The following is a 25,067-nucleotide window of genomic DNA, read 5'->3' as shown; positions in this document are numbered from 1 at the left end:
AAAAAAAAAAAAAAAAAAAAAAAAAAAAAAAGAATAGAGGTTGACTTAAAAGTTAGTAATGCCTCTGAAAATCATGGTTCAGAAGAAAAGAGGTAAGTCTATTGAAATAGAGATTTAGGCCGGGCGCGGTGGCTCAAGCCTGTAATCCCAGCACTTTGGGAGGCCGAGACGGGCGGATCACGAGGTCAGGAGATCGAGACCATCCTGGCTAACACGGTGAAACCCCGTCTCTACTAAAAAATACAAAAAACTAGCCGGGCGAGGTGGCGGGCGCCTGTAGTCCCAGCTACTCGGGAGGCTGAGGCAGGAGAATGGCGGGAACCCGGGAGGCGGAGCTTGCAGTGAGCTGAGATCCGGCCACAGCACTCCAGCCTGGGCGACAGAGCAAGACTCCGTCTCAAAAAAAAAAAAAAAAAAGAAATAGAGATTTAATTTGCCTCTTTTATTATTAATTTCAGGACATTCAACTTGGAAAATGTCCATTTCTAAAGTATACATATAGAAAAATGCCATTTGGGCCAGGCATAGTGGCTTACACCTGTAATCCCAGCACTTTGGGAGGCCGAGGCAGGTGGATCATTTGAGGTCAGGAGTTCAAGACCAGCCCGGCCAACATGGTGAAACCCTGTCTCTATTAAAAATACAAAAATTAGCCGGGCGTGCTGTGGGCACCTGTAATCCCAGCAATTCGGGAGGCTGAGGCAGGAGAATCACTTGAGCCCGGTAGGTGGAGGTTGCAGTGAGCACCACTGTATTCCAGCCTGGGCGACAGAGTGAAACTCAGTCTCAAAAAAAAAAAAAAAGAGGCCAGGCGTGGTGACTCAAGCCTGTAATCCCAGCACTTTGGGAGGCCGAGACGGGCGGATCACGAGGTCAGGAGATGGAGACCATCCTGGCTAACACGGTGAAACCCCGTCTCTACTAAAAATACAAAAAATTAGCTGGGCATAGTGGCAACACCTGTAGTCCCAGCTGCTCGGGAGGCTGAGGCGGTAGAATGGCGTAAACCTGGGAGGCGGAACTTGCAGTGAGCTGAGATCCGGCCACTGCACTCCAGCCTGGGCGACAGAGCGAGACTCCGTCTCAAAAAAAAAAGAAAAAAGAAAAAAGAAAAGAAACAAAAAAAACCATTTGTTCTTGAATTCTTATCCAGGGTTTCCATTGAGGATTATTTTTAACAGTCAAAAATGTTGGTCACTTTTATTTAAAAGAATTTAGTTTCCAAATACATATTACACTTTGCTTAGTGATTATATTTGCACCCATTAATAGTACCTCACAAATGTCATTGATACTTTCAGAGAAAATCTTTCCAAAGACCCTCTTAAGAATCTCCTATTTCAGGCCGGGCGTGGTGGCTCATGCCTGTAATCCCAGCACTTTGGGAGGCCGAGGTGGGCGGATCACGAGGTCAGGAGATCAAGACCATCCTGGCTAACACGGTGAAACCCCGTCTCTACTAAAAGTACAAAAAATTAGCCGGGCGTGGTGGCGGGCGCCTATAGTCCCAGCTACTCGGGAGGCTGAGGCAGAAGAATGGTGTGAACCCAGGAGGTGGAGCTTGCAGTGAGCCGAGATCGTGCCACTGCACTCTAGCCTGGGCAACAGTGCAAGACTTTGTCTCAAAAAAAAAAAAAAAAAAAAATCTCCTATTTCTAAAATGTTCATGTTTGATTCATTCAGATGTGATTACAGCCCATCATGGTCTGTGTAAATGTTTGTTTCTGCATTCTTAGAAACTTTCTCCAGTTTTTGATAACCTTGGATGTAGGAATACCAAGGAGTCTAACTAAAAAGAGGGGATCTTGGCTACAGTGAAATGCCTAGGGGTATGGGAAGTAAGTAACAGCCTTTATTTCCATATGAAAAATGCTGGCATTACACCTGCAATGATTAGGCAAGAGACTCAAAGATAGTTTTCTCAGAAAAGCTTTTCTTTCAAGGGTCTAGCAAGTCTGAGCTATGCTTCCAACTTTACTGCCCTCCATCATCCTGCATCTTTGACTCATCCACCACCTTCTGTCCCTTTCATTCTCATTCCCCATGTGTCAGCTCCCTGGAAAGGACATATCTTGTGCACCTTGCCACAGTACTCATTACCCGCTTCTGGACTGCCTGAGCAAGAGTGATACTTCCTGTTCTAAAGACAGGAGTGAGGAGGGGGGATACTCAGACTTAGGGATGTGCCAGAACTGTGGCTAGTCCCCAGGGAGCAGAACTTGGAGGACTCATAAAGGAGCCAACCCCACCTCCATCTCAAACAGGGCCAGTTCATAAACCCCATCTGGCACAGCAGCAATCTCAGGAAGCTAAACTGGGGAGTGCCCTGTATCTCACTCCCTAAATTGGGGAGTGAGAGCATCCCGATGGTCAGCTCCTGGGCTGTGACAGTGGTCCCCTCCAGATGAAAAGGGGGAGCTGTACTGATGTCAGTCAGGAGATGTGGCTCACAGTCATTATTAGAGTCAGGGCCTCTCCTGCCTACTTCAGGTACTTGGGTGAGGGCAGAGAGGGGGATAGAGAGAATCCTTAATCCTTCATTGGTAACATCCTGAGATCCTCCTAGAGTTCCAGACATCATACTTATCACGGGATTTGTTTGCCTTAATTTAGCCTCCCTGCCCTCTGGCCAGTGAGTTGCATTAAATAATTGTGCCCTCAGTATCAAGGAGTAGACAATGTAGACTATTTTTATGCAGCCCTGAGGATCCCCAGTCTTGGCTCTTGATAAGGTGAGGCATCTGGGTTGGGTGCTAAAGTATGAACCTTCTTCATCCTCCTTCCAGTAATGCCTATTTCAGCCCTGCCTAGCCTGCACCATCTTATAATTAGGTAGGATGACTGCAGATTGAAATCAAGCAGCTATTTCCTTTGGCTTTTCTGGCAGACACTGCCCACTGCCTCCAGTGCGTGCACTGTAGATGGTGGGTGGTCCCTATGGGTGGGTGCCAGGGGGAAAATTCCACCCCCTTCAGTAAGCAGAAGCAGGCAGAAGTCTGCTGGAAGCTGCAGGCCTCCCGCACTGACTTGCAATGTTCCTTGTGCTCCAGGTGCTGCTGTTTCTTTAAGAGGAAAAGGAAGAAGACTGCTCAGCGCCACAAGTGACCAGTGCCTCCCAGGAGTCCTCAGGCCCTGGGGACTCTGACTCAATTGTACCTGCAGCTCCTGCCATTTCTCATTGGAAGGGACTCCTCTTTGGGGGAGGGTGGATATCCAAACCAAAAAGAAGAAAACAGATGCCCCCAGAAGGAGCCAGTGTGGGCAGCCAGGGCCTAGTGGGTCATTGGCCATCCCCGCCTGCCTAAGGCTCTGAGCAGGTCCCAGAGCTGCTGTTCCTCCACTGCTTGCCCATAGGGCTGCCTGGTTGACTCTCCTTCCCATTGTTTACAGTGAAGGTGTCATTCACAAAAACTCAAGGACTACTATTCTCCTTCCTCCCCTTAGTTTACTCCTGGTTTTTACCCCACCCTCAACCCTCTCCAGCATAAAACCTAGTGAGCTAAAGACTTTATTTGCAGAAGGAGATCAAGAGGCTGGGGGTAAGGCCAAGAAGGTAGGAGGAAAATGGAGACCTGGGCTGGAGAAGAACCTTCTCCGTGTCCCAGGTGTGCCTGGCAGTATGGTTTCCTCTTCCTCTGTGCCTGTGCAGCATTCATCCCAGCTGGCCATGGGGTTCAGGTTCCTTCTTCCCTCCCTCCTGTGAAGTTACACTGTAGGACACAAGCTGTGAGCAATCTGCAGTCTACTGTCCCTGTGTGTTGGCGTTCTTAGCTTTTTTGACAAACTCTTTTTTCCAGGCGGTAGTAGGACAATGAAAATTGTTCTGAGCAAAGGAAAGAAAACTGACTTTGTTGCACTTTTAGTTTTTTTTAAAAAAAACAAAAACAAAAACATGGCAGATGCATATTGTGTCTGGTTATATTGGGGGTTTCACTTTTACCTGTTTTGAGGGGGATGGGGCCAGCCAAGCCATTCAGAGAGAACATGGGTCCAGAGGACATTCTCAGTGGAAAGAGTTTGATCTGCACCACCCAGAAGAGAAGCCAAACTCGGTGTCATTCTGAGTGAACACTCAGGTTGGCAAGAAAACATACTTGAATTTTCATTCATCTTCTCAGCAGCTGAAGAATGTCCCTACCAGAGCATCTTGACCTAATCAGCTTACAGTTTGGAAACCTAGCTCTCCAGCACATGAGATGAGCCAGCCGAACCAGACTGTGACCAGGAAACAGCTCATCCCAGAGAAGGAGATGCTTAACAAAAAAAAAATAATAATAATGAAATTGTTTCTTCTGCTGCCAGGGACTTCCAACTAGATAGCCATGTGATTTCCTGGTGACTTGGGGGACAAATTAGTGATGAAACAGCCACCACCATATTGCCATTAGTGGAAAAAAAAGAGGAGGACAGTGAACCTACCTTCCACCTGCCAGAGGGACCTCGGGGTATGGCATTATAGGGCCAGGAAAAGAAAATCAGTGTATCCTATCTCCCCCAATAGCTGAGCTGTAGCATTTGGGCTGGCCTGCCTTATCGGAAACCAAGCTTATGAAGATCTTCTCCCAGCAGGTCCGTAGCAGTAAGCTTAGGATGCAGTATATGGGGCTGCATTTAAAAGGAGGGAAAGATTGATTGGTGCTGGAATATTCCAGGGAAAAGGAAACTGGAGTGAAAGGTCTGAAATTATCTTCTCAACTGGACATAGACTCCTTCCAGAAAGGTGGCCATGCCTCTAAGCATGTTTTCCCCAGTATGCCCTCGGCCTCCCCCCGTGGTGTTTTCATAGGAGGTACTACTGTGAAGGATCTTGGTTCCTCATTCACTGTTTGACAAGTCTTTCATGTGGGAAGTTACTCTTCTCATACCCAATTTTCATTTGAATTTAGTAGCTTAACCAAACAATGACTGCCCATTCCAGAGGTGACAGAAGAGAAAGGGTCATTTACATCAGGAAAGAGGTCTTGTATCTGGGAGTAGAGAGCCAACCATGGAGCACAGTGGCTGGTGGGTGACTTAGTCTGATGGTTTGTGGAGCATAGAAGTCTTCGCCTCTAGCTTGAGGTGTAGGGCTATCTTTTGGACTGGAGGGTGTGGGGATATTTTCTGGTAGTTGCCATTTCTTGAAAAATTCCCTTGATGTACCTTGCACAGAGCAGAAATAGCATTAACAGTATCAGAGGTACTGGGCTTCATCTGTTCCGTTGGATCTTGGCTAGGGAATATCATTTCACTTGCATCAAACCTGCTTAGCTTATGGAAAGATGGTAATATGTCATTTCTATAAATGTTTCTATATATGGAACATAGAGTGGCAGGGAGATGCAGTATCACACCCCTTCCCCACAAGGACTGTGAATATTGGGATTTATGTCCTTGCCATTACCTAGTGGTTACAGCCATGTCACTAAGATTTACATCATTTCTCAGTTGGGATTTCGGCAATGCTAACTTACTGTATAGAAAGTTTAACTTTTCCTCACCCCTGTATAGAAAATGCCTTGCCTCTCAAGAGAGGGCAGAAGGGGGCCAGGCGCAGTGGCTCATGCCTGTAATCCCAGCGCTTTGGGAGGCCGAGGTGAGTGGATCACATGAGGTCAGGAGTTCGAGACCAGCCTGGCCAACGTGGTAAAACCCCATCTCTACAAAAAATACAAAAATTAGTCGGGCGTGGTGGCATGCACCCGTAGTCCCAGCTACTCGGGAGGCTGAGGGAGGAGAATCACTTGAGCCTGGGAGGCAGAAGTCGCAGTGAGCCAAGATCGCACCACTGCATTCCAGCCTGGGCAACAGAGTGAGACTCTGTCTTAAAAAAAAAAAAGAAAAAAGAAAAGGGCAGAGGGAAATGTTGGCAATGCCTGGAGCATCCTGGCACTCTATACCCTACTGAGTGCCTCCCTTCAGCCCCTCACCCTGCTTCCACACACACAAAAGCAAAGGCAGTGACCAGCTTGGCTTAAGGCAAGCTTCCTTGCAGCTGGATTTGCGACTTTTTTTTTTTTTTTGGTCTTAAAATTTTTACTGGATCAGTTGTAGGGGAGTGTCTTTCCTAATATACTCTTCTCACCTTCCAACCTCCACAAATCTCTTACTAGATACTTGGTTTTCATAGCAAAGGTAAAGAATCCCAGGTCCCTTTAGCATGCAGGGTAATGGTGATCCCTCTAGGGCCATTGGCACTTCAAAGTGGTCCCAGACCTGGGAGATTCTGATGTGATCTTCCTTAAAATTAAGCAAAAAACCTGAGTACCCTAGACGCAATTGGCCATCGCTTCAGCCCTCAACACATCAGGGCTCCCTCCTCGGCCCTATTGCTACAGTTGCTTAGCTGTATGCCTCAGCGAGATCCTTGGGGTTAGGGCATGCACTCGCTGACTGTCCCCACCCATCCACTTGCTCTGTAGTTTCTGAGCTTTCTCCATTTCACAACTATGGTGCCTCAGGATCTTTTTATTTGGGATTGATGCAATTGTTTTTCCTGAAAACTAACTCAGCATCTGTTCATAAAAACCCTTAATATTATACATTAGGAGTTTTCCCAAGCTCTACAGTCCCTCAGACATTGCATCCTAAACAGATTGAGGCACACAGGCCAAGACTCCACCAAGGCATAAATGGTCTCCCCTACTCCCTTTTGACCAGGGTATCACTTGTGTCTTTGCAGTAACAGTTGGTCAAGTTGCTCTATGCACCTTGGCGCTTTCCCCAGATCTCACTCCAGACTGCCCCCAAGGGTGGAGAGAGCATCCTGACAGCCAGTTTGCACTCATGACTGCCTTAACATTCTTCTGCTATTATGGGGCCTGTCTGGCAATAAACAGGGTCTAGGAAGGTACAAGGTTAGCTTCCAGTTAAAATCCCATTTTACATTGGAATGCATGAGCTACAGATGACAGCAGAAATCCTGAGGTTTCTAGAAGTGTTGATCGTTTCTTTTTTCTAAATGAACTCCAAGTACTTAGAAAACAATCCCTGCCTATTAGCCAGTAAAGGTGACCATCACCCCTAATTTCCAAACTTAGTGCAGTGGAAAGATATGCTGGTAGTGCATATTCAGTGTTGATTTTCAGTGCTAGTAACCACTTTCAGTGCCAGAAATACGTAACAATGATAATGTAATGTCAAAGTGGTTACTAAAGATTATAGCCTTGGCTGGGCGCGGTGGCTCACGCCTGTAATCCCAGCACTTTGGGAGGCTGAGGCGGACGGATCACGAGGTCAGGAGATCGAGATCATCTTGGCTAACACATTGAAACCCCAAAACCCTGTCTCTACTAAAAATAAAAAAAATAAAAAAATAAAAAAAATAGCTGGGCGTGGTGGCAGGCGCCTGTAGTCCCAGCTACTCAGGAGGCTGAGGCAGGAGAATGGTGTGAACCCGGGAGGCGGAGCTTGCAGTGAGCTGAGATCTCGCCACTGCACTCTAGCCTGGGTGACAGAGCAAGACTCCGTCTCAAAAAAAAAAAAAAAAAAAGATTATAGCCTTAACTTTTTTATGTAAAAGATAAAATCCATTCCTCCTCCCAGTGAGCAAGCATGGCTTACATTTCTCATAAATGAGAACTTCCATGGCAGCCAAGAAAACGTCTTCTCACAGGAGCTTTTGTTTGATGCATCTCCCAAGCCCACATGCCTCCTGTGTCCCAGCCACCTCTTCCATTTTCACATTTAAACCAGCTCTCCATTCCCATTGAGTTGCCCTAACAACATTGTCTCCAGTGTCAGAACCGTATTAGGGTTCGTTTCTCAGATTGGGAGCCTGCAACACCATACAGCCAACATTGCCTTTGCCACGCCACTGCCACCATCCCCAGTATTGCCCTATCGTGGGCAGATGAATTCTAGAAACCCTCAGGGAGCCAGGGCAATTAGGCACCCCATCTGAATTGACCACGTGAGTGGCAGGCACTTATCTCTCGGGTTCTTGCTTTTGCAGACTGCAGGGAAGTCCTATCTAGAGGTCGATGGCAGAGACTCCTAGTCTTTCCCATGAGGGGTTGACAGGAAGTAAATAGGGATTCCTTTGGCTTGGGGTTTTGGTGTTTTTTGTTTTTTTCAATTTGTTTTTTGGTGTATGGGGGGTGATTTTGTTTCTGAATAAGAAAAAGAAGAGGCAACCATGGCCCTTAACGTGGGTTTATAAAGTTTTGAGCAGTGTTTTAGCCACAAGTAAGGAATCTTGAAAGTCTTTTATCCAGCAAGCAGTCTTAAAAATGTTTTTCCTAACTGCTTTTGCAGGTGACTAAGTACAAAAAAAAAAAAATAGGTTTCTCATTGTATTCGAAATAGTGAGTAGGTTCCCTGGATAATACACAATGGTAGTTGACATGTTCTCAAAACACAACCAGAAAACCCACTTCCAGTATTTGTAAATCACCTTTCAAAGGAAGAAGTGAACATGTATTCCATGTATTTCTAGTTTGATTACCAGACTTGATGTTACAAAGAAACCTCAGTTCTGTAGACAGAATTTCTTTTATTTTTCTTCTTTTACTCCTCACAATCACTTTCCCGGTGCCATCACCACCTTTAAGGTCTCACAGCAGAGCATTATTCACGGTAATAAGTGGGGGTGCGGTGCAGCCATTCCAGTAACACCCACAAGAGGGCAGCTGTTCTGAATGTCCCCACCCACCCTCCTTTCAGTACAGGTGAAACATTTTCAGTTCATGAGCTCCAGACCAAATCCCAGGCCTGCCCTTGCACCAAAAGCCTTTTTTAGAAGGCTTATCAGTCTATTAGGAATGTCTCAGGAAAGATGAGCCATTTCTTTGGGGAGAAATATATTTACAGATGGAAGTGTGTGATTGCGTGTCTGTGTGTGTGTGGTGTGTGTGCGCACGTTGAGTGCGTGCGTTCATCTATGTGCATTTCACTTCCATAAAGATCCAGCCCAAGCTGCTCGGAACCATGTGTTCCTGAGTATTCTCAGAGGTAAACAAGTGACAAGTGAGCTTCTGAAATTAGTGTCTCAGCAAGCTGGCTTTAGGAATGAGCCCTATTTATCAAGCAGAGAAAAATAACAGCAGAAAAGATAAAGATAAACCAAAAATATATACCCCCAATGGAAAATAATGTTGATTCAGCAATTCCCATCGGATGTATTACATGCTCTAATTTATTATATTATTATTTGTCTGTCTTTGATCTTTGCCCATTGTACTCTTAAAAAGATGTTGGGATGTTGATTGCGATTTTTAAACAACTTGATAATGTATAAATCAGCTGTGGAAATCAGTTTTAATGTGTGGATGTGTCTGATTATTGTTAAATGCCTCTTTTTTTACTTTTTTTTTTTTTAGATGTATAATGTTTCATAAACCCTGGCACTGGTCACAAAGCTCAGCTGTGAAAATGAAATTTGTAGTATTTTTAAACATGAATGTCAATTTCAAGTGTATTTGAAATGGTTCCTGCAGGAGAGATACTTGTGCACCATTAGGAAAATCTTCTCTGCAGAGGAAGTAGCCTTTGGAGAAAATGGAAAATGGGTTCTGATATGTTATCTCAGAGTAGCCCATTTCCTAGGGCACCATGGAAAACACAAATGTGATATTTAAGTATACCTCTTCCTCAGTTTGGGGAGGAAAGGACTCAGTTTGCACCCTTTTTGTATGTAAAATAAAATGTCTTACCTTTCTTGGCTACTTCTGCTTGTTTGGTTGGTTGATTGGTTTGTCTGGTTTTTGTTTTGTTTTGTTTTGTTTTGTTTTGTTTTGTTTTTTGAGACAGAGTCTCGCTCAGTCACCCAGGCTGGAGTGCAGTGGCGCGACCTCGGCTCACTGCAAGCTCCATCTCCTGGGTTCATGCCATTCTCCTGCCTCAGCCTCCCAAGTAGCTGGGACTACAGGCGCCCGCTGCCACACCCGGCTAATTTTTTGCATTTTTAGTAGAGACAGGGTTTCACCGTGTTAGCCAGGATGGTCTCTATCTCCTGATCTCATGATCCGCCCACCTCAGCCTCCCAAAGTGTTGGGATTACAGGCGTGAGCCACCGCGCCCGGCCTGGTTTGTCTGTTTTTAATCTCCCTCGGCTCATTTGTAATTAACAATCTAGCTAGGACTCACTTTGATGCGATTCAAGTCTCCTGTGAACAAAAATAAATGCCTGATAATTTGGCTTCTTGTTTCATTCCTTGGACTAAACATTGTCTTCTCCCTTGAGTCACTTCAAAAATAAATATTGCTGTATCCTGAAGAAGAAAATTATTTTTTAATTAAAAAAAAATATATTGGCCGGGCACGGTGGCTCACGCCTCTAATCCCAGCACTCTGGGAGGCCAAGGCGGGTGGATCACTTGAGGTCAAGAGTTCGAGACCAGCCTGGCCAACATGGTGAAACCCTGTCTCTACTAAAAATGCAAAAATTACTTGGGCATGGTGGTGCACACCTATAATCCCAGCTACTCAGGAGGCTGAGGCGGGCCAATTGCTTGAACCAGGGAGGTGCGGTTTGTGGTGAGTCAAGATCGCACCACTGCACTCCAGCATGGGCATCAGAGCAAGACTCCGTCTCAAATAAATATTCCTGGAAGAATTTGGACATTATCACTCACATGTTAGTTCCTGTGTCCCTGTTGTTCTCAGGTGGTAGAACACAGGAAATCAGGATCTGTTCTGTGGCACAACTTTTAGTAGCTTTGTAATTCTGCTCTACAAATGCGGAATATGTGTCCAGACAGAAGATAGAACTGTGATGAGCAATGTAAAACCATACTGCATGTGTAGCCAACAGAACAACTGTCAATCTGGGCATGATTGACTCCTTCCAGTTTGTTACTGCTCTTCAATTACTTTTTCACAGGCAAGTAGCCGAAGAATCATGAGAGAAAAGTTTCAAGTTTGAGAGCATTTTATCCATCAACCTGATTTCTTGTGAAAGTGGGAATGGGAGAAAGGCTGCTGTAATGCCATTTTAGCCTTAGCTCCTCGTGTGCAGGAGGCTACTTGGGTTTTTTGAGTGTTTCCTTGTTTTTGAGACAGGCTTGAGTGCAGTGGCACGATCACGGTACACTTGCAGCCTTGACCTCCTGGGCTCAGGTGATCCCCCAACCTCAGCCTCTGGGGTAGCTGCAACTACAGATGCGCACCACCACGCCCTGCTAATTTTTGTATTTTTTGTAGAGACAGGTTTCACCATGTTGCCCAGGCTCAAACTCCTGGACTCAAGCCATCTGCCTGCCACAGCCTCTCAAAGTGCTGGGATTACAGATAGGAGCTACTGTGCCCAGCCGGAGGCTACTTTGAAAACAGGATTTAGTAAACATTTTTCTCTGGCTATGGCAGCCTGAGACCAGCTAGTGAGGAAAGAGGCTTAACAAAATAGGACAAAAAAAAAGAGGGGATGAGAGATGGATCTGGAAGATCATCTGTGTCAATATAACAACGTTTAAAACTTCCACCTGATTGGTGTCTGAATTGAGGTGCGAGGACGGGAAATAAAGAGAATTTTCTTGAAGCTCTACTTGAAGCTCCACAACCTGTGCATGGCCGCTGTAATGAAGGACAAAGTTAATGCCAGTGGCCTTGCATAAGGTCAGTCTCAGGTCAGCGCCTCATGAAGACTACATTGCATAGTTTATGGAAATGGAGCCCTGCCTATAATCTGTGCTGTGCCGACCTGAAATTTCTACGAAGTTAATCTTTGAAAATTAGTTTTAAAGACGTTTTAACGCCATAGGTCCAAATTTTGGAAGTTGGTGTTTTGGTTTGTTTTGGTGTGTAAGACTCCCAGTACCAAAGTATCTATGTTGTAGAGTGGGACAACACTAAGTGTGTGAAGGCCGAAAACAGCCCTGTGGGGACATCTAGTAATATCCCTGACCTCTGGAAAAAAGGCATTGTAGGCCGGGCGCGGTGACTCAAGCCTGTAATCCCAACACTTTGGGAGGCCGAGACGGGCGGATCACGAGGTCAGGAGATCAAGACCATCCTGGCTAACACGGTGAAACCCCGCCTCTACTAAAAAATACAAAAAATTAGCCGGGCGAGGTGGCGGGCGCCTGTAGTCCCAGCTACTCGGGAGGCTGAGGCAGGAGAATGGCGTGAACCCGGGAGGCGGAGGTTGCAGTGAACTGAGATCCGGCCACTGCACTCCAGCCTGGGCGACAGAGCGAGACTCCATCTCAAAAAAAAAAAAAAAAAAAAAAGGCATTGTACTCTCAGGCCATGACATAAATTATTTCTCATGTCAGTGCGGATGTGAAGCTGTCCCAACCAGGACTTGGTGGACACTCCGTATTGCAGCGCTGTGAGGGAGCTGTGGACAGAGTAAATGCAACACAGTCCCTCGCGCAGAAAAAAAAATGTAGTCTATTGGGGAAAACAAATAGGTAAAGGAAGTTAAGAACAGCGTATACAATAAGACGTCCATTGATACATACATCAGTAAGCACAGCAAGATTACAGAAGGGAGAAAAAAATGGGTAGTAACTTGGCCTCAGTAAAAAAGGAAGTGGGTTGTGCAGCAAGTTTTGCAAAACAAGTGGAAGGAGCCGTACAAGGTCACGCTTGGTAAGAATAAATGTCCCTGGAGTGTTTGGAAGCCACAACGTTTAGAGCCAATCTGGCGGTGACAAACACTTGACGGGCTCAAAACAGTGACAAACGTCCCGTGCCCCGGTCCAGGCCCACGTATTTGCTAACCTCAAGCGCCAGCAACCGCAGGCCAGTGGAACGGCGCTCCGGGCAGGGCGGAGAGGCGGGCCGCGGAGCATGCCGGGGCTTGTGGTCTTCTCGGAGCCCGGGCCCGTGCTCGGTGGGGCCGCCTTCCGCCGGTGGCCTTCCTGTGGGTGGGAGAGGGCGGCCGGGAGCCCAATGAGGGAGCAATAACGTGGCAACCACCCACGAGCCCGCGTCGGTGCCCGCCCCGCAGGGGGACCTACTATCCGGCGCCGAGCCGGAGGGGGGAAACGGCGCCCGCCGCCCGCCCGGAGCCGGCGAGCAGCCCCAGTCCCCCCCCACCCGCGCGTGGCGGCGCCGGCTCCCTAGCCGCCGCGGCCCCACCCTCTTCCGGCCTCGGCTGTCCGGGCCGCGCTTGCCACCGCCTGTGGATGCTGCGCCTCTCTGAACGCAACATGAAGGTGCTCCTTGCTGCCGCCCTCATCGCGGGGTCCGTCTTCTTCCTGCTGCTGCCGGGACCTTCTGCGGCCGATGAGAAGAAGAAGGGGCCCAAAGTCACCGTCAAGGTCCGGTGGAGTCCGCGGCATTTACGGTGCCGGAGCTCGGGCCCGGGCGGCCTTGGCTTGGCCTTGGCTCAGCCCCTCCTCCCTCGGCTTCTGTCTGTGGCCTCGTGGCGTCTGGGCCGTCCTGCCCATTCAGTCCAGAGAACGACCCGGACCCACCCCGACACCCCCAGCCCCTGCCCTGACCCAGGGAGTTGGTTGGATCCGCGGATACCCATCTGGGGCTGGCACTGGCAGCCTCAGGGCAGCCTTTTTGCAAACACCCCTCAGTGCTGGGGAGATGGTGAAAGATCACGCCTGCCAGATTCCGAATCCTTTCTCTCCTTAAGCCAAATTTTAGCCACTTCCAATTACAAAGCACAGTATGTAGAGTTCAAACTTAAGTGGTGAACTTAGACTCCCCCTCCTTATGGGTTTTTAAATGTTAATTTTTAGAATCTGGGTCCATTAGCTGTTTAGAGCAAATGTTGTTATCCTGTAGTTCAAGGAGGGTGTAGATAAGCATGTTTTCCAAGAAAAGGGTCTAGAGCTTTCATTAGATTCCCAGGATTTTGACCTTCACCAAAATCAGATTCAGAACCACTTCTCTAAAAATATGGCTCTATTCTCTCTCCCATCCTCAGGGTAGCTTCTTGTACCTTCCCTCCCCTACCAACGCCCCTTTAAAGAAGCTAAGTTGGCAATGGTCTCTTTCCTCAGGTGTATTTTGACCTGCGAATTGGAGATGAAGATGTAGGCCGGGTGATCTTTGGTCTCTTCGGAAAGACTGTTCCAAAAACAGTGGATAATTTTGTGGCCTTAGCTACAGGAGAGGTAAGTGGCTGGAGCAGGGGTAGTCAACTCAAATGAAGTGAAGCTGGCACTGGGGATGGCAGCAAACTGACCTGCAGAGTTCAGCCCATCTGTATCGTGGACCTCACTGAGCACCGACTGCCTGTTGCCCTGAGAACACAGTATTGTCCTTTCTTAAGAGTAAGGGGGCCCTGACCAGGCACAGTGGCTCACACTTATAATCCAAGCACTTTTGGAGGCCAAGGTAGAAGGATTGCTTGGGCCCAGGAATTCAAGACCAACCTGGGTAACATAGCAAGACCCTGTCTCTACCCCCCCAGAATTTTTTTTTTTGAGACAGAGTTTCACTCTTGTTGCCCAGGCTGGAGTGCAATGGTGCGGCCTAAGCTCATTGCAACCTCCGCCTCCTGAGTTCAAGTGATTCTCCTGCCTCAGCCTCCCGAGTAGCTGGAATTACAGGCATGCGCCACCACGCCTAGCTAATTTTGTATTTTTAGTAGTGACAGGGTTTCACCATGTTGGCCAGGCTAGTCTCGAACTCCTGACCTCAGGTGATCCGCCTGCCTTGGCCTCCCAAAGTGCTGGGATTAGAGGCGTGAGCCACTGTACCCGGCCAAAAAAAAATTATTTTTAATTAGCTGGGTGTGACGGGGTGCACCTGTGGTCCCAGCTACAGCTACTCAGGAGGCTGAAGTGAAATGGAGGCTGCAGTGAGCCATGATCACACCACTGCACTCCAGCCTGGGCAATACAGTGAGACCCTGTCTCAAAAAAATTTTTTTTAAATAAAAGGCTGGGTGCAGTAACTCACACCTGTAATCCCAGCACTTTGGGAGGCCAGGCCAAGATTGCCCACTGCACTCTAGCCTGGGCAACAAGAGGGAACTCCATATCAAAAATAAAAATAAAAAATAAAAAAATAGGCCGGGTGTGGTGGCTCACGCCTGTAATCCCAGCACTTTGGGAGGCTGAGGAGGGTGGATCACCTGAGGTCAGGAGTTCAAGAGCAGCCTGGGCAACATGGTGAAACCTCATCTCTACTGAAAATACAGAAATTAGCTGGGCATTGTGGTGGCACATGCCTGTAATCCCAGCTACTCAGGAGGCTGAGGCTGGAGAATTGCTTGAACCTGGGAGGCGGAGGTTGCAGTGAGCGGAGATTGTGCCATTGCACTCCAGCTTAGGCGACAAGAGAGAAACTCTGTCTCAAAAAATAAATAAATAAATAAATTTTAAAAATAAGATAAAAAAGAGTAAGGGGTCCAGAGCTTCCTGGGAAGACTTCACCTAGGGTGAGGGTCATGGGTTTTAAGGAAACAACAGTGCCCTATTTCAGTTTATATTAACTTTCCATTGAGCCAGCAGGTGACCTTTCTTCTCAGTTTTCTTGTATGTGTTCTTATGATTGGAAGAAATGAGGGGAAAGGCGTTATGCGATGTAGAATTGTATAAAGCCTGGGAATTGTATGGAGGCAGACGAATTTCCACATCTGTGTGTGCCATGCCTGTCCTATGGTGCCTGCCCGCTCACTGAGCACATTGAACAGTGAAAGTGGTCAGCAGTGGTGTCTCTTCTGCGAGCAGGGGTTGTGTGCTTGTTCCTGCGGGGCCTATTAAATGTAATGTCTTCCTGCTGCGCCTTACCACCTCCTTACCTTCTCTTCCCTTTTTCTAGAAAGGATTTGGCTACAAAAACAGCAAATTCCATCGTGTAATCAAGGACTTCATGATCCAGGGCGGAGACTTCACCAGGGGAGATGGCACAGGAGGTAACCACAGGTCCTCTGGGCCAAGGAGTATGTCAGTGTAGCCTCCACAGTGGGGAGACAAGGCCTCTTTCTTCCCCAGCTCTAGAGGCAGTCCTACTTATTACCTACCTACTTGGAGACCAGTGGCACCCTTCTTTGGAGAGGAACCCAGTACAAAGGAGAGGGAATAATGGGGTGGACCTGATGGTAAACCTAAGAGGATCTCTCCCAGGTGGCTGTCCTGTTGATCCAGGCCTATAGCCTGGTGACCTTTCCTGATACCTCTTCAGAGTGGGGATTGGGGAGAGAGGCATGTGGAAGCAAAGTGAAGACATGTGGGTACGTGATTCTAGGTCAAGCGCCCAAAGCCTGTCCAGGCTGCCCTGGAAGCCCCAGCGAGAGTGGGAGGGCCAGGCGTGGTGACTCTGTAATCCCAGCACTTTGGGAGGCCAAGGTGGCTGGATCACTTGAGGCCAGGAGTTCAAGACCAGCCTGGCCAACATGTTGAAACCCCATCTCTACTAAAAATATAAAAGATTAGCCGGGCGTGGTCGCAGGCACCTATAATTCCAGTTACTGTGAAGGCTGAGGCAGGAGAATTGCTTGAATCCAGGAGGTGGAGGTTGCAGTGAGCCGAGATCGTGCCACTGTACTCCAGCCTGAGCGACAGAGCGAGACTCCATCTCAAAAAAAAAAAAGAGCGGGAGCAGTTGCTTTCCTTGACAGTCTTTTACCAGAGACCACTCTGTGAGGGCCGACCCTCACCTCGGCATTAACTTGCACAAGGAGGACAGAAAGATCCCCGGGGCCGGGCGCGGTGGCTCAAGCCTGCAATCCCAGCACTTTGGGAGGCCGAGACGGGCGGATCACGAGGTCAGGAGATCGAGACCATCCTGGCTAACACGGTGAAACCCCGTCTCTATTAAGAAATACAAAAAACTAGCCGGGCGAGATGGCGGGCGCCTGTAGTCCCAGCTACTTGGGAGGCTGAGGCCGGAGAATGGCGTAAACCCGGGAGGCGGAGCTTGCAGTGAGCTGAGATCCGGCCACTGCACTCCAGCCTGGGTGACAGAGCGAGACTCCGTCTCAAAAAAAAAAAAAAAGAAAGATCCCCGGACCCCTGCGTGAGTCTCAGTGAGCTCAGGTACAGCCTGCTGCACCTTAGAACACAGCTCACTCCTCGATGAGTGTCTGTGGGGCTCTGTGTGGGGGGGTTGAGGATGTAAAGACCTATGGGGCAGTGGTTCCCTTTTACTTCCAACAACTGAAAATGTACAAGTGGGGCATGATGCAGCATTTAGGACTTGAGCTCACAAAGTAGACCGAAGAACTGTATTTGTGGAGTCAGACGCAGTTGGGCTGGATCCAGCATCTGCCACCTTCTTGTTTTGTGACCTCAGGCAAGTGAGTCCTTGGAGCTTCAGTTTCCTGTTCTGTACAGTGAGGGTGGAGAGAGTTGTGGGGCCATGAGGATTGGGCTAGGTCTGGAATGTGAAGTGCCTGGCATGCAGTGAGTGCTTAGTAAGTCAGCCACTGTTGAAGTGCTGACAAGCAGAGGAATCCTCTCAGGCCAGGGAACAGGGAATGGCCTTGCGGATGTGAGGGAAGATTTCAGTGGGGTCCTGAATGAGGAGAATTTGAATGGGCAGAAAAGAAGCAGGGTTAGGGCATGAGCCCGGTTCTGTTCTGTGGCAGGAGCTTGGCCAAAGGTGGGGTGAGGGCATCTGTACCCAGAGTGCAGAGAGGTGGGTGATGGCCTGCAGCCTGGGCTTCGGCCTGCAGGGAGTCAGGGCCATGGAGCTGAGTAAGAGGATGACCCCTCGCTTGGGGTGCCAGGGGAGTCGTGTGGTGGCAGATCCAGAATGTGGAGGCCAGGGCAGGCAGGCTGCTGGGGGCACTGGTGCAGCTGACCCTGGGCAGGGAGATTTGGGCCTGATCCTGAGGTGGCTAAGAGCAGAGATTCGAGAGCAGACCACCTTAGTCTGAACTCTAGCTCTGCTGCTGCTTTGTTGGGGCTCCTTTTATTCTCTGTGCCTCAGTTTCTTCATCTTTGAAGTGGAGTTAGCTCCTCCTCATACAGTGGATTGTTAAATATGTAAGATGCTTGGAACAGTCTGTGGCACACACTGTTAGCGCCCTAAGCACTCGCCTACTGCAGCGGTGGTCGCGGGAATGGAAAGAAAGAGTAAGTACATGGGAAGTGGCTAGGGACAGCCTGAGCCACGTGCAGAGGAAACGGGATCAAAAGAATAACTGAGGTCTGGAGAGAAAGATGACAAGGTATGTTGAGTTTAAATAGAAATGTCCATTTGGGTTTGGAACCCCTGTATCTTGGGAGAGTGGTTGGAGCTAAGGACAGAGATTTGGGGGTTTTCTGGATAACAACTATAATCAAAATCCCACAGTTGGCTCAAATGGGGGAGGCTTTTAGCCAGCACTCCAGCCAGGACTCACTGCACATGTGGCAGAGTTCAGTCTCCCCAGCGTGGGGGTGAGAGGTGGAGCACAGGCACAAGCACCCCTGTCCCCACCAGCCAGAGTCTGGTCATTTTTGGTTTTCAGTCATCTTACTTGCTGCCCAGTCAGAAATACCTTCCTGGTTGGCATCGCTCTAGGACAGTTTCCCAGCTCAGTTCCATTCTGTGGAACCACAGGATGAAGGTAGGTGCAGTGAGAAGGAAAACAGGGTTTTGCATGCAAATACGTTTGAAAAGTGTTAGATAAAACAAAATGAAAACGACCCCATTTTCGGCCGAGTTTCTTGGGGCCTAAGGCACAGTGTCAGTCTCCAAGGGGTGACAGGGAAAAAGAAGCGTTTCAGTGTTACTTCTGGAAGCAGCTTTGGAACTAGGATCTCCGAAACGGCGTAGAGATCACCCCGGATTGCCCTCGTCATATCCCCAAGCCCCACTGGACAGATGCACCACACACACTCACAGCTGTCTTTTATTCCTGTTCATTCCTTGTTAAGAGGCTTTGACTCTTCAGAACCCCAGGGGCAGCCCCTCTTTTCTGCCCCTCCCCACCCATCTCTGGCTGCTTTCTCCTTTGCAGCTATGCCTGTGTCTTTTGTGCTCATAGGAAAACAGGCTGGTCAGCCACAGCAGTCCTTCTTTTCTGGAGAGTTCCAACCCTGTTGACGCCCCTGCATCCTGCACAGCACCTCCCTCCACCAAAGTCCCTCCGCGGCAGGCCTGGGCCACATAGCCAAGGGAAGCTGATAACATGCACTTTATTTAAAAGCCACAAAACTATCCTCTCGAAGTGATCCTTCTGTGAGCTGTCCACCACATCAGCCTGGCCTGATGCCCCACTTGGCCTCAGTCAGCGTGGCTTGGCTCTGAGTCCAGAAGATAGCAAGGGTGCAGCTTTTATGTCCTTGTACTCCACTCAAGCCCAGCCTGGCACAGAGGACAGGTTAAGCCCCATCAGTCCTGGCCCCGAATGTCTGCTTGGTTTGGCCCAATCCAGTGCCCCCGACCTGCTCTTTTTTCCCAGGAAAGAGCATCTATGGTGAGCGCTTCCCCGATGAGAACTTCAAGCTGAAGCACTACGGGCCCGGCTGGGTGAGCATGGCCAACGCAGGCAAAGACACCAACGGCTCCCAGTTCTTCATCACAACAGTCAAGACGGCCTGGCTAGATGGCAAGCATGTGGTGTTTGGCAAAGTGCTAGAGGGCATGGTGAGTTCTGGAAGCAAGGGCTACTACTGGGCTGTCCTCACTGGGGATTCAACACAGACCCCAGGGCAGGAGCTCCATGTGTCCATCCCTTTCCCAAAAGGACCTAACCCACAGATGCGGCCCAGTGCTCCTGTCCAGAATAAACCCTGTACCTCCATGCCTCCAACGTTCTACATTCTTCCAGCCCCTTCAGAGCCCAGCCAGGAAGCCTTGTTAAGGCTGCACAACTGCTGGAGCCTCCCTCCCCTCATTCACCCAGGGATGTGCTGGTCCCACTCCTGAGGTGTACAGAGTGCGGCTGAACACAATGTCCCTGAGAAGCCACATTTCCTGCTCACTCTCTTCCTCCTCTTCCTCCTCCTTGCCCTTGGCCAAACCTGGGTCTTCAAAGGAATACAATTCCTGCATCCCCTTGTCAACTCTGCATTCTCTCTGCTCTGGCCAGGAGTCCGTTAGAATTTTGGTGCCTCCAGTTTTGTGTGCTGTTGATGACTTGTGGGTCTCAGCCCTCCTGAGTCATATGCTGGGGTCTTTCTCCTGAGCGCTGGACCTCCTGACCCACCGTGCCCTCCTACTTCCACCTTTCTTTTCCAGGAGGTGGTGCGGAAGGTGGAGAGTACCAAGACAGACAGCCGGGATAAACCCCTGAAGGATGTGATCATCGCAGACTGCGGCAAGATCGAGGTGGAGAAGCCCTTTGCCATCGCCAAGGAGTAGGACCCAGGGACCTCTTTCTTTGAGTGACCATCTGTGCAGGCCTTGTAGTCTGCCACAGGGCCCTGAGCTGCACTGGCCCCAGTGCTGGCATCTGGTGGAGCGGACCCATTCCCCTCACATTCCACAGGCCCATGGACTCAGTTTTGTAACAGACTCCTACCAACACTGACAAATAAAAAAAAATGTGGGTTTTTTTTTTATATATATATAATGTGTGGGCCTGGTTCTTGAGCCTGCAGCGCTTCCCCTAGGCCTACATCCCAACATGCCTGCGGCTCTGCTGTGCCTGCCCCTTCCCTGGGATCCTGCCTGAAACTTTGACCCAGGAGCTACCCAGGAAAAGTCAGGCAGGAGCTTTTGCCCCCTGCTTCTAAACTTTGCCAGCTACTGGGCCTCCACGTTTGCTCCCCTTGCCACCACCCTCCAGTCTATGTTAAGGAATATACCTGTACTTTTTCATAGCCTACCTCTAAATTGACTTTTTTTTTTTTCATGGAGACAGGTCTCTATGTTGTGCAGGCTTGTCTGAAACTTCCAGACTCAAGCATCCTCCTGCGTTGGCCTCCCAAAGTGTTGGGATTACAGGCATGAGCCTCTGGACCCAGCTGACTTCTTCCTTTATTATTTATTTATTTATTTTTTGAGACGGAGTTTCGCTCTTGTTGTCCAGGCTGGAGTGCAGTGGCGCAATCTCGGCTCACCACGACTTCTGCCTGCCGGGTTCAAGCGATTCTCCTGCCTCAACCTCCTGAGTAGCTGGGATTATAGGCATGCACCACCACAATGCCTGGCTAATCTTGTATTTTTAGTAGAGACGGGGTTTCTCCATGGTGGTCAGGCTGGTCTCGAACTCCTGACCTCAGGTGATCCACCCACCTTGGCCCCCAAAGTGCTGGGATTGCCAGCGTGAGCCACCGCGCCTGGCTGACTTCTTCCTTTATTACTTATCTTCTTGACCCTGCCTTGGTTCTTGGGCTGTAAGAGCATGCAGATTCTACTACCTCCAGCTACCAATGCAAGCCAAGTTCTGAGCCTTGAGTGGGAATGTAGCACAACTGGACACTGGGTAGTTAAGACCTGGCTCCAGGCCAAGGGAGGACCTAGCCTTACATGGAGTTCATAGGACAGAGGCACATGACTTTCTTAGGAGGCAGCCAAAGGCCTCTGGACTGATCAGGGCATCGGTGGCAGAGGAGCAGGGTGACAGGCCGCCTTTGGCTGGGCTTTATCTGGGCTGATGCTGAAGCTGTAGAGGCCCTGGAGCACACCATTCACCACCACGTTGGGCAGCAGCTCTGTGGGATAGAATTAAACAGGTCTGGCCTCAGGCCTGCAGCTCCTTGAGCTCCTGCTCATGGGCTCAGCCCCCACTTGGGAGTAGGAGCCCTTGCCAAGGTAGCAGACAGCAGCTGTCCACCCCAAATGAAGCCTCAGCATTCCCAGGTCACATTCTGTTCATATCAGCTTGGTAAAGAAGTCAGGTTGCTGAGGAAATGGAAACCAGGGAAGCCAAACTTGTTTTCCTTGTGTCTACAAAGCAGGCTCCAGGGAACAGGAGCAGGAGATAGTGGCTCCAGAGGTGGGCAGCAGGAAGGTGATGCTGCCTGACGGTCCCAGGAGCTGAGAAATGCCAAGCCCATACCCTACCCCTGTAGCCCGGTATCTAGGCACCTCCTCACCTGGGGAGGGGGTGCAAACATAGGGATCCATATGGAAGCTCAGGACAGGCCGCTGGTGCTGCTGGGAGCTGGGAGGAAAGAGGGTCATAAACCATGGGTGCAGGAGGCAGGGCAGAATCCCACAGAGGGGTGGAGACGGGGCTGAGATCACCAGGGACCCATGAAGGAAAAGATGAGTGGGAAATGGGCTCAGGAGGCACCAAAGGGAAAACAGGCTTCAGGGCCCAGGCCAGACAGGCCCAGGGAGCAGGCCCGCCTCCTAGCATATGGCCACTAGGGGGCGGCAGGGGCCAGGCTCGGGCTAGGGCTTTGACTTGCCTGCTCTCGCCAGGCAGGAACTCCCCCAGGGCGCTGAAGAGAAGAGAAACACTGTAAGCTGCCTGGGGATGCCCGGGGAGCGTGAGGAAGGGGTGGAGACACCAGAGCCCAGAACTGCGCCTCCCAGGGGACCACTGCTTCTATTTGTAACAAGCCCCAGTTCCGGAGGTGGCTGGGGTAACCAAGGCTGTCCAAAGAAAAGCCCCTCCACCCAGGTCAAGAAGGCTGGTGACGGTGGTCATGTCAAGCTGGATCCTGGCAGATGTGAGACGAAAAGGCTTGCCCTCCAACACCTTTCCTCACCTGTTCACTGCCGACAGCCCCTGGCCCCCGCCACCGGCCCCCCTTACCCCCAGTTGCTAGCCTTGGGATCTGTGGGGAAGTGCCGAAGTCTCAGGAATTCCAGTAACTCCTTGGGCACCTCCTGGTTCAGGTACAGGATGCCCTGGAGAGGACAGAGGAGACTTGCAATCGGACCCAGCTACTAATTTGCATAGCACAGTGCCAATGAAAACGCAGGGCTCTTTGTTCCAAAAAAAGAATTTCACGACAATGACAGCAGAGCATTGAACCAGGCTCAGGGCCCTTCTGAGCGCTGGGCCCTGTAGGCACAGGTTGTACCCCATGATGTGGCATAACTTCGCTGTTGGGGGAAGGACCTCACCCTACATCCCATCGGGAGGGCAGCACAGGACCTCACCCTGGAGGGGACAGGACCTGGCTTTCATGGAGCTGGGACTACCTGTGTCCATTACCTCATTCAGTCCTTTCAACAGTCCAGAGGTGGGTGTTTGGACTTATATTACTCTTCAGAAGATTGATGCTTGAGGTGGCGAATAACAACCCCAAGTCGTGAGTTCACTCCCTGCCATGCCCTCACACCTCTCTGTCTGGGCCACACCCCTGGCACAGCAGGCTGGGGGGCAACCAAGTGTGCCCTCGCATACCTGGATGTAGGCCTCCAAGCCCTGCCGGCGCTGTTCCAACCCTCTGGTCCTCCAGTTGGGCAGGCGTTTCGAGGGGAAGTCGGGCACTTTGTACAGCTTCTTGATCTACTGGAGGTTTACCGCGTGCAATCACAGCATCCCGACTGAGCCCTCAAGCCCTCTTCGCCCGAGCCGGAAACCCTCCCGCGCCCCCGCCTTCGGGCTGTACCCTGGGACAGACCCTGGTGAGTGGTGGACAGGCGGAGGGCAAGGAAGGCTCCAACCCACCCACAGACGCCCGAGGGCTGACCGGCCTCGCAGGGACTGAGGCAGTAATAGGGGTGGCGGAGGCTGGGGCTGGAGCTCGCCTGCCGGCCTCACAGGGCCTGGGCAGGGGCTGGACGGAGGCTGGGCCGGGGCTGGGGCCGGGGCCGGGGCCGGGGCCGGTGGGAGGTCGGCGCCGCCTCACCCGCTTGTGCAGCGCGTGGAACTCGCTGTAGCGCCTCGGCACCGTGTGTCTGCGCCCGCTGCACAGCACCTCCACTTGGAACACCTGGCGGCGCGGGCGGGCAGCGGGGGTACGCGTGAGGCCCCGCGGGAGGACACAGCAGAACCTGCGCCCGGCGACGCGCCCACCCTCCCGCGCTCAAAGGCACAAAGCGGCCTTGCGGCACCGCGGCTCCTCGGGGACGCTTCGCTCCCGCACACCTGGAAGAACGGGCTGGCGGACCCTCCCCTCGGCGCCCTGGGGTCCCTCAAGAGCTCGAACCACGGTCCGCGAGGCTGGCAAATCCAAGCGGCCCCCAAACCCTCGACAAGGTTTCCCCCGACGGTCCAGCCCGCAGCGTTTGTTCACCTGGGCCCGGGCTCCGGGTCCCCACTGAGTGCAGCGCGGACAAATCCTGCGGGTACCGGCGCCCCTCCCCATCCAGGGGCCGCGCTCACCATGTGGCCTTTCTCCGGGCTCTGCCTGGGCCCCTCGGCCTCAGGCCCCACCGACGGGATGTGAACTTCCAGCATCCGCGCCCCGGCCCCGGCCGCTCCGCGCGCTCGGCTCGGAGCCCTAACTCTCCGGGAGCTGACGGAGGACCCCGGCGCGGCCGGCCCCGCCCCCTCGGCCCGCAGGCCCCACCCCAGGCCCCGCCCCAGGCGACCCCGCCCCGGGCGTTCCCTTGCGCCGCGGGTCCTGAGCCTAGAAGATTAAGCGGGACCCGGACGCCGCCACCCAGGTCTAGTGCGCCCGCAGCGCGGGGCAGTGGAGTCACCCGTTTGTCAAACATTGACGGAGCCCTCACTGATGCCAGGAACTGGGGAGCAAAAATGTCACCCATCCTGAGTTAAGCGCCTGCTATGAACTAAGGACCGGCCTGTGGCTCCTGGCGTGGCCGGAGGCGGGACCCGGGCCTCAGCGCCGGTCCTGGGGCCAACCAGGGACCTGTATTGTGTTCCTCAGTCCCTTCCCAAGCCTTTCCCTCCTTTAAGCTTGCTCCCTGGGATTGTGATATGGAGTCCCCGGCTGAGGCCACACCTGAGCAAGGCTTAAACCCAATCCAGCTTTGATGCCCCCTTCTCCAGCATCCACAGCACACCCCCACGCCCCCCCCACACACATTCATTCATTGTTTTCATCCATCCATTCACTCCTATCTTCCAACCCTAAGGGTCTCCAGGCTGTTTGTGGGGAAGAGGCAGTTTAGGGACCTAAGCTCCGATTTGGGGGTCAGACAGCCTAGATTTCAGGAGCTCTGTAGACCTTTGCTCATCTGCAAAATAGGGATAACGTGACTCCTTCAGGCGAGTGTATAAAGTGAGATGATTTGGCGGGGCACGGTGGCTCACGCCTGTAATGCCAGCACTTTGGGAGGCCAAGGCAGGCAGATCACCTGAGGTCAGGAGTTCGAGACCAGCCTGACCAACATGGTGAAACCCTGTCTCTACTAAAAATACAAAAATCAGCCGGGTGTGGTGGCACATGCCTGTAATCCCAGCTACTCAGGAGGCTGAGGCGGGAGAATCGCTTGAA

General features: G+C 50.9%; 3 protein-coding genes across 13 annotated transcripts in view; 2 read left to right on the top strand and 1 right to left on the bottom strand.

The window, feature by feature from the left end:
- Positions 1–9,644, top strand: part of CSNK1G1 (casein kinase 1 gamma 1) — a 230,780-nt gene extending 221,136 nt beyond the window's left edge. For 4 of the 6 annotated variants that reach the window (XM_025389538.1, XM_025389539.1, XM_025389535.1 and 1 more), the window contains one exon: positions 3,051–5,805. In XM_025389538.1, coding sequence (XP_025245323.1) covers positions 3,051–3,105 — 55 coding nt within the window. In that variant the 3' untranslated portion in view covers positions 3,106–5,805. Of the gene's footprint in view, positions 1–3,050; positions 5,806–9,299 lie in introns of those variants that run through there. The other 2 variants (XM_025389534.1, XM_025389537.1) reach the window with 1 other exon arrangement.
- A 3,190-nt stretch (positions 9,645–12,834) lies between these two features.
- On the top strand, positions 12,835–20,329 carry PPIB (peptidylprolyl isomerase B). 5 transcript variants are annotated; one of them, XM_025390437.1, is made up of 5 exons: positions 12,835–13,184; positions 13,881–13,994; positions 15,649–15,742; positions 19,220–19,404; positions 19,999–20,329. In XM_025390437.1, exons 1-5 carry the CDS (start codon positions 13,050–13,052, stop codon positions 20,119–20,121), a joined length of 651 nt encoding a protein of 216 aa, XP_025246222.1. In that variant the 5' UTR covers positions 12,835–13,049; the 3' UTR covers positions 20,122–20,329. The 5 variants fall into 5 exon arrangements, with proteins under 5 accessions (XP_025246222.1, XP_025246223.1, XP_025246221.1 ...); XM_025390438.1 differs by having other exon boundaries at positions 19,220–19,408; positions 20,002–20,329; XM_025390436.1 differs by having other exon boundaries at positions 19,220–20,329.
- Positions 20,330–21,045: 716 nt separating this feature from the next.
- On the bottom strand, positions 21,046–24,121 carry SNX22 (sorting nexin 22). 2 transcript variants are annotated; one of them, XM_025390440.1, is made up of 7 exons: positions 23,990–24,121; positions 23,514–23,597; positions 23,066–23,170; positions 22,469–22,563; positions 22,119–22,151; positions 21,801–21,868; positions 21,046–21,416 (listed from the first exon to the last, which is right to left on the bottom strand). In XM_025390440.1, exons 1-7 carry the CDS (start codon positions 24,062–24,064, stop codon positions 21,295–21,297), a joined length of 582 nt encoding a protein of 193 aa, XP_025246225.1. In that variant the 5' UTR covers positions 24,065–24,121; the 3' UTR covers positions 21,046–21,294. The 2 variants fall into 2 exon arrangements, with proteins under 2 accessions (XP_025246225.1, XP_025246226.1); XM_025390441.1 differs by lacking the exons at positions 21,046–21,416; positions 23,514–23,597 and having other exon boundaries at positions 21,652–21,868; positions 23,990–24,117.
- Positions 24,122–25,067: the final 946 nt, after the last annotated feature.

This window comes from Theropithecus gelada, chromosome 7a (genome assembly GCF_003255815.1).
Source record: "Theropithecus gelada isolate Dixy chromosome 7a, Tgel_1.0, whole genome shotgun sequence".
In the NCBI taxonomy this organism is placed as follows: Eukaryota; Metazoa; Chordata; class Mammalia; order Primates; family Cercopithecidae; genus Theropithecus; species Theropithecus gelada.
Note: the sequence above shows the minus strand (reverse complement) of the source record. Positions and strands in the feature narration are given on the sequence as shown.

Excerpts from the sequence above, each read along its gene's own strand:
- SNX22 (XM_025390440.1), bottom strand. The coding sequence starts at position 24,064 with ATGCTGGAAGTTCACATCCCGTCGGTGGGGCCTGAGGCCGAGGGGCCC. Across the intron at positions 23,171-23,513 it reads TCCACGCGCTGCACAAGCGG|ATCAAGAAGCTGTACAAAGT; the intron begins GTGAGGCGGCGC and ends AACCTCCAGTAG. Across the intron at positions 22,564-23,065 it reads GCTTGGAGGCCTACATCCAG|GGCATCCTGTACCTGAACCA; the intron begins GTATGCGAGGGC and ends TGTCCTCTCCAG.
- PPIB (XM_025390435.1), top strand. The coding sequence starts at position 13,050 with ATGCTGCGCCTCTCTGAACGCAACATGAAGGTGCTCCTTGCTGCCGCC. Across the intron at positions 13,185-13,880 it reads GGCCCAAAGTCACCGTCAAG|GTGTATTTTGACCTGCGAAT; the intron begins GTCCGGTGGAGT and ends CTCTTTCCTCAG. Across the intron at positions 15,753-19,226 it reads GGCACAGGAGGTAACCACAG|CATCTATGGTGAGCGCTTCC; the intron begins GTCCTCTGGGCC and ends CCCAGGAAAGAG.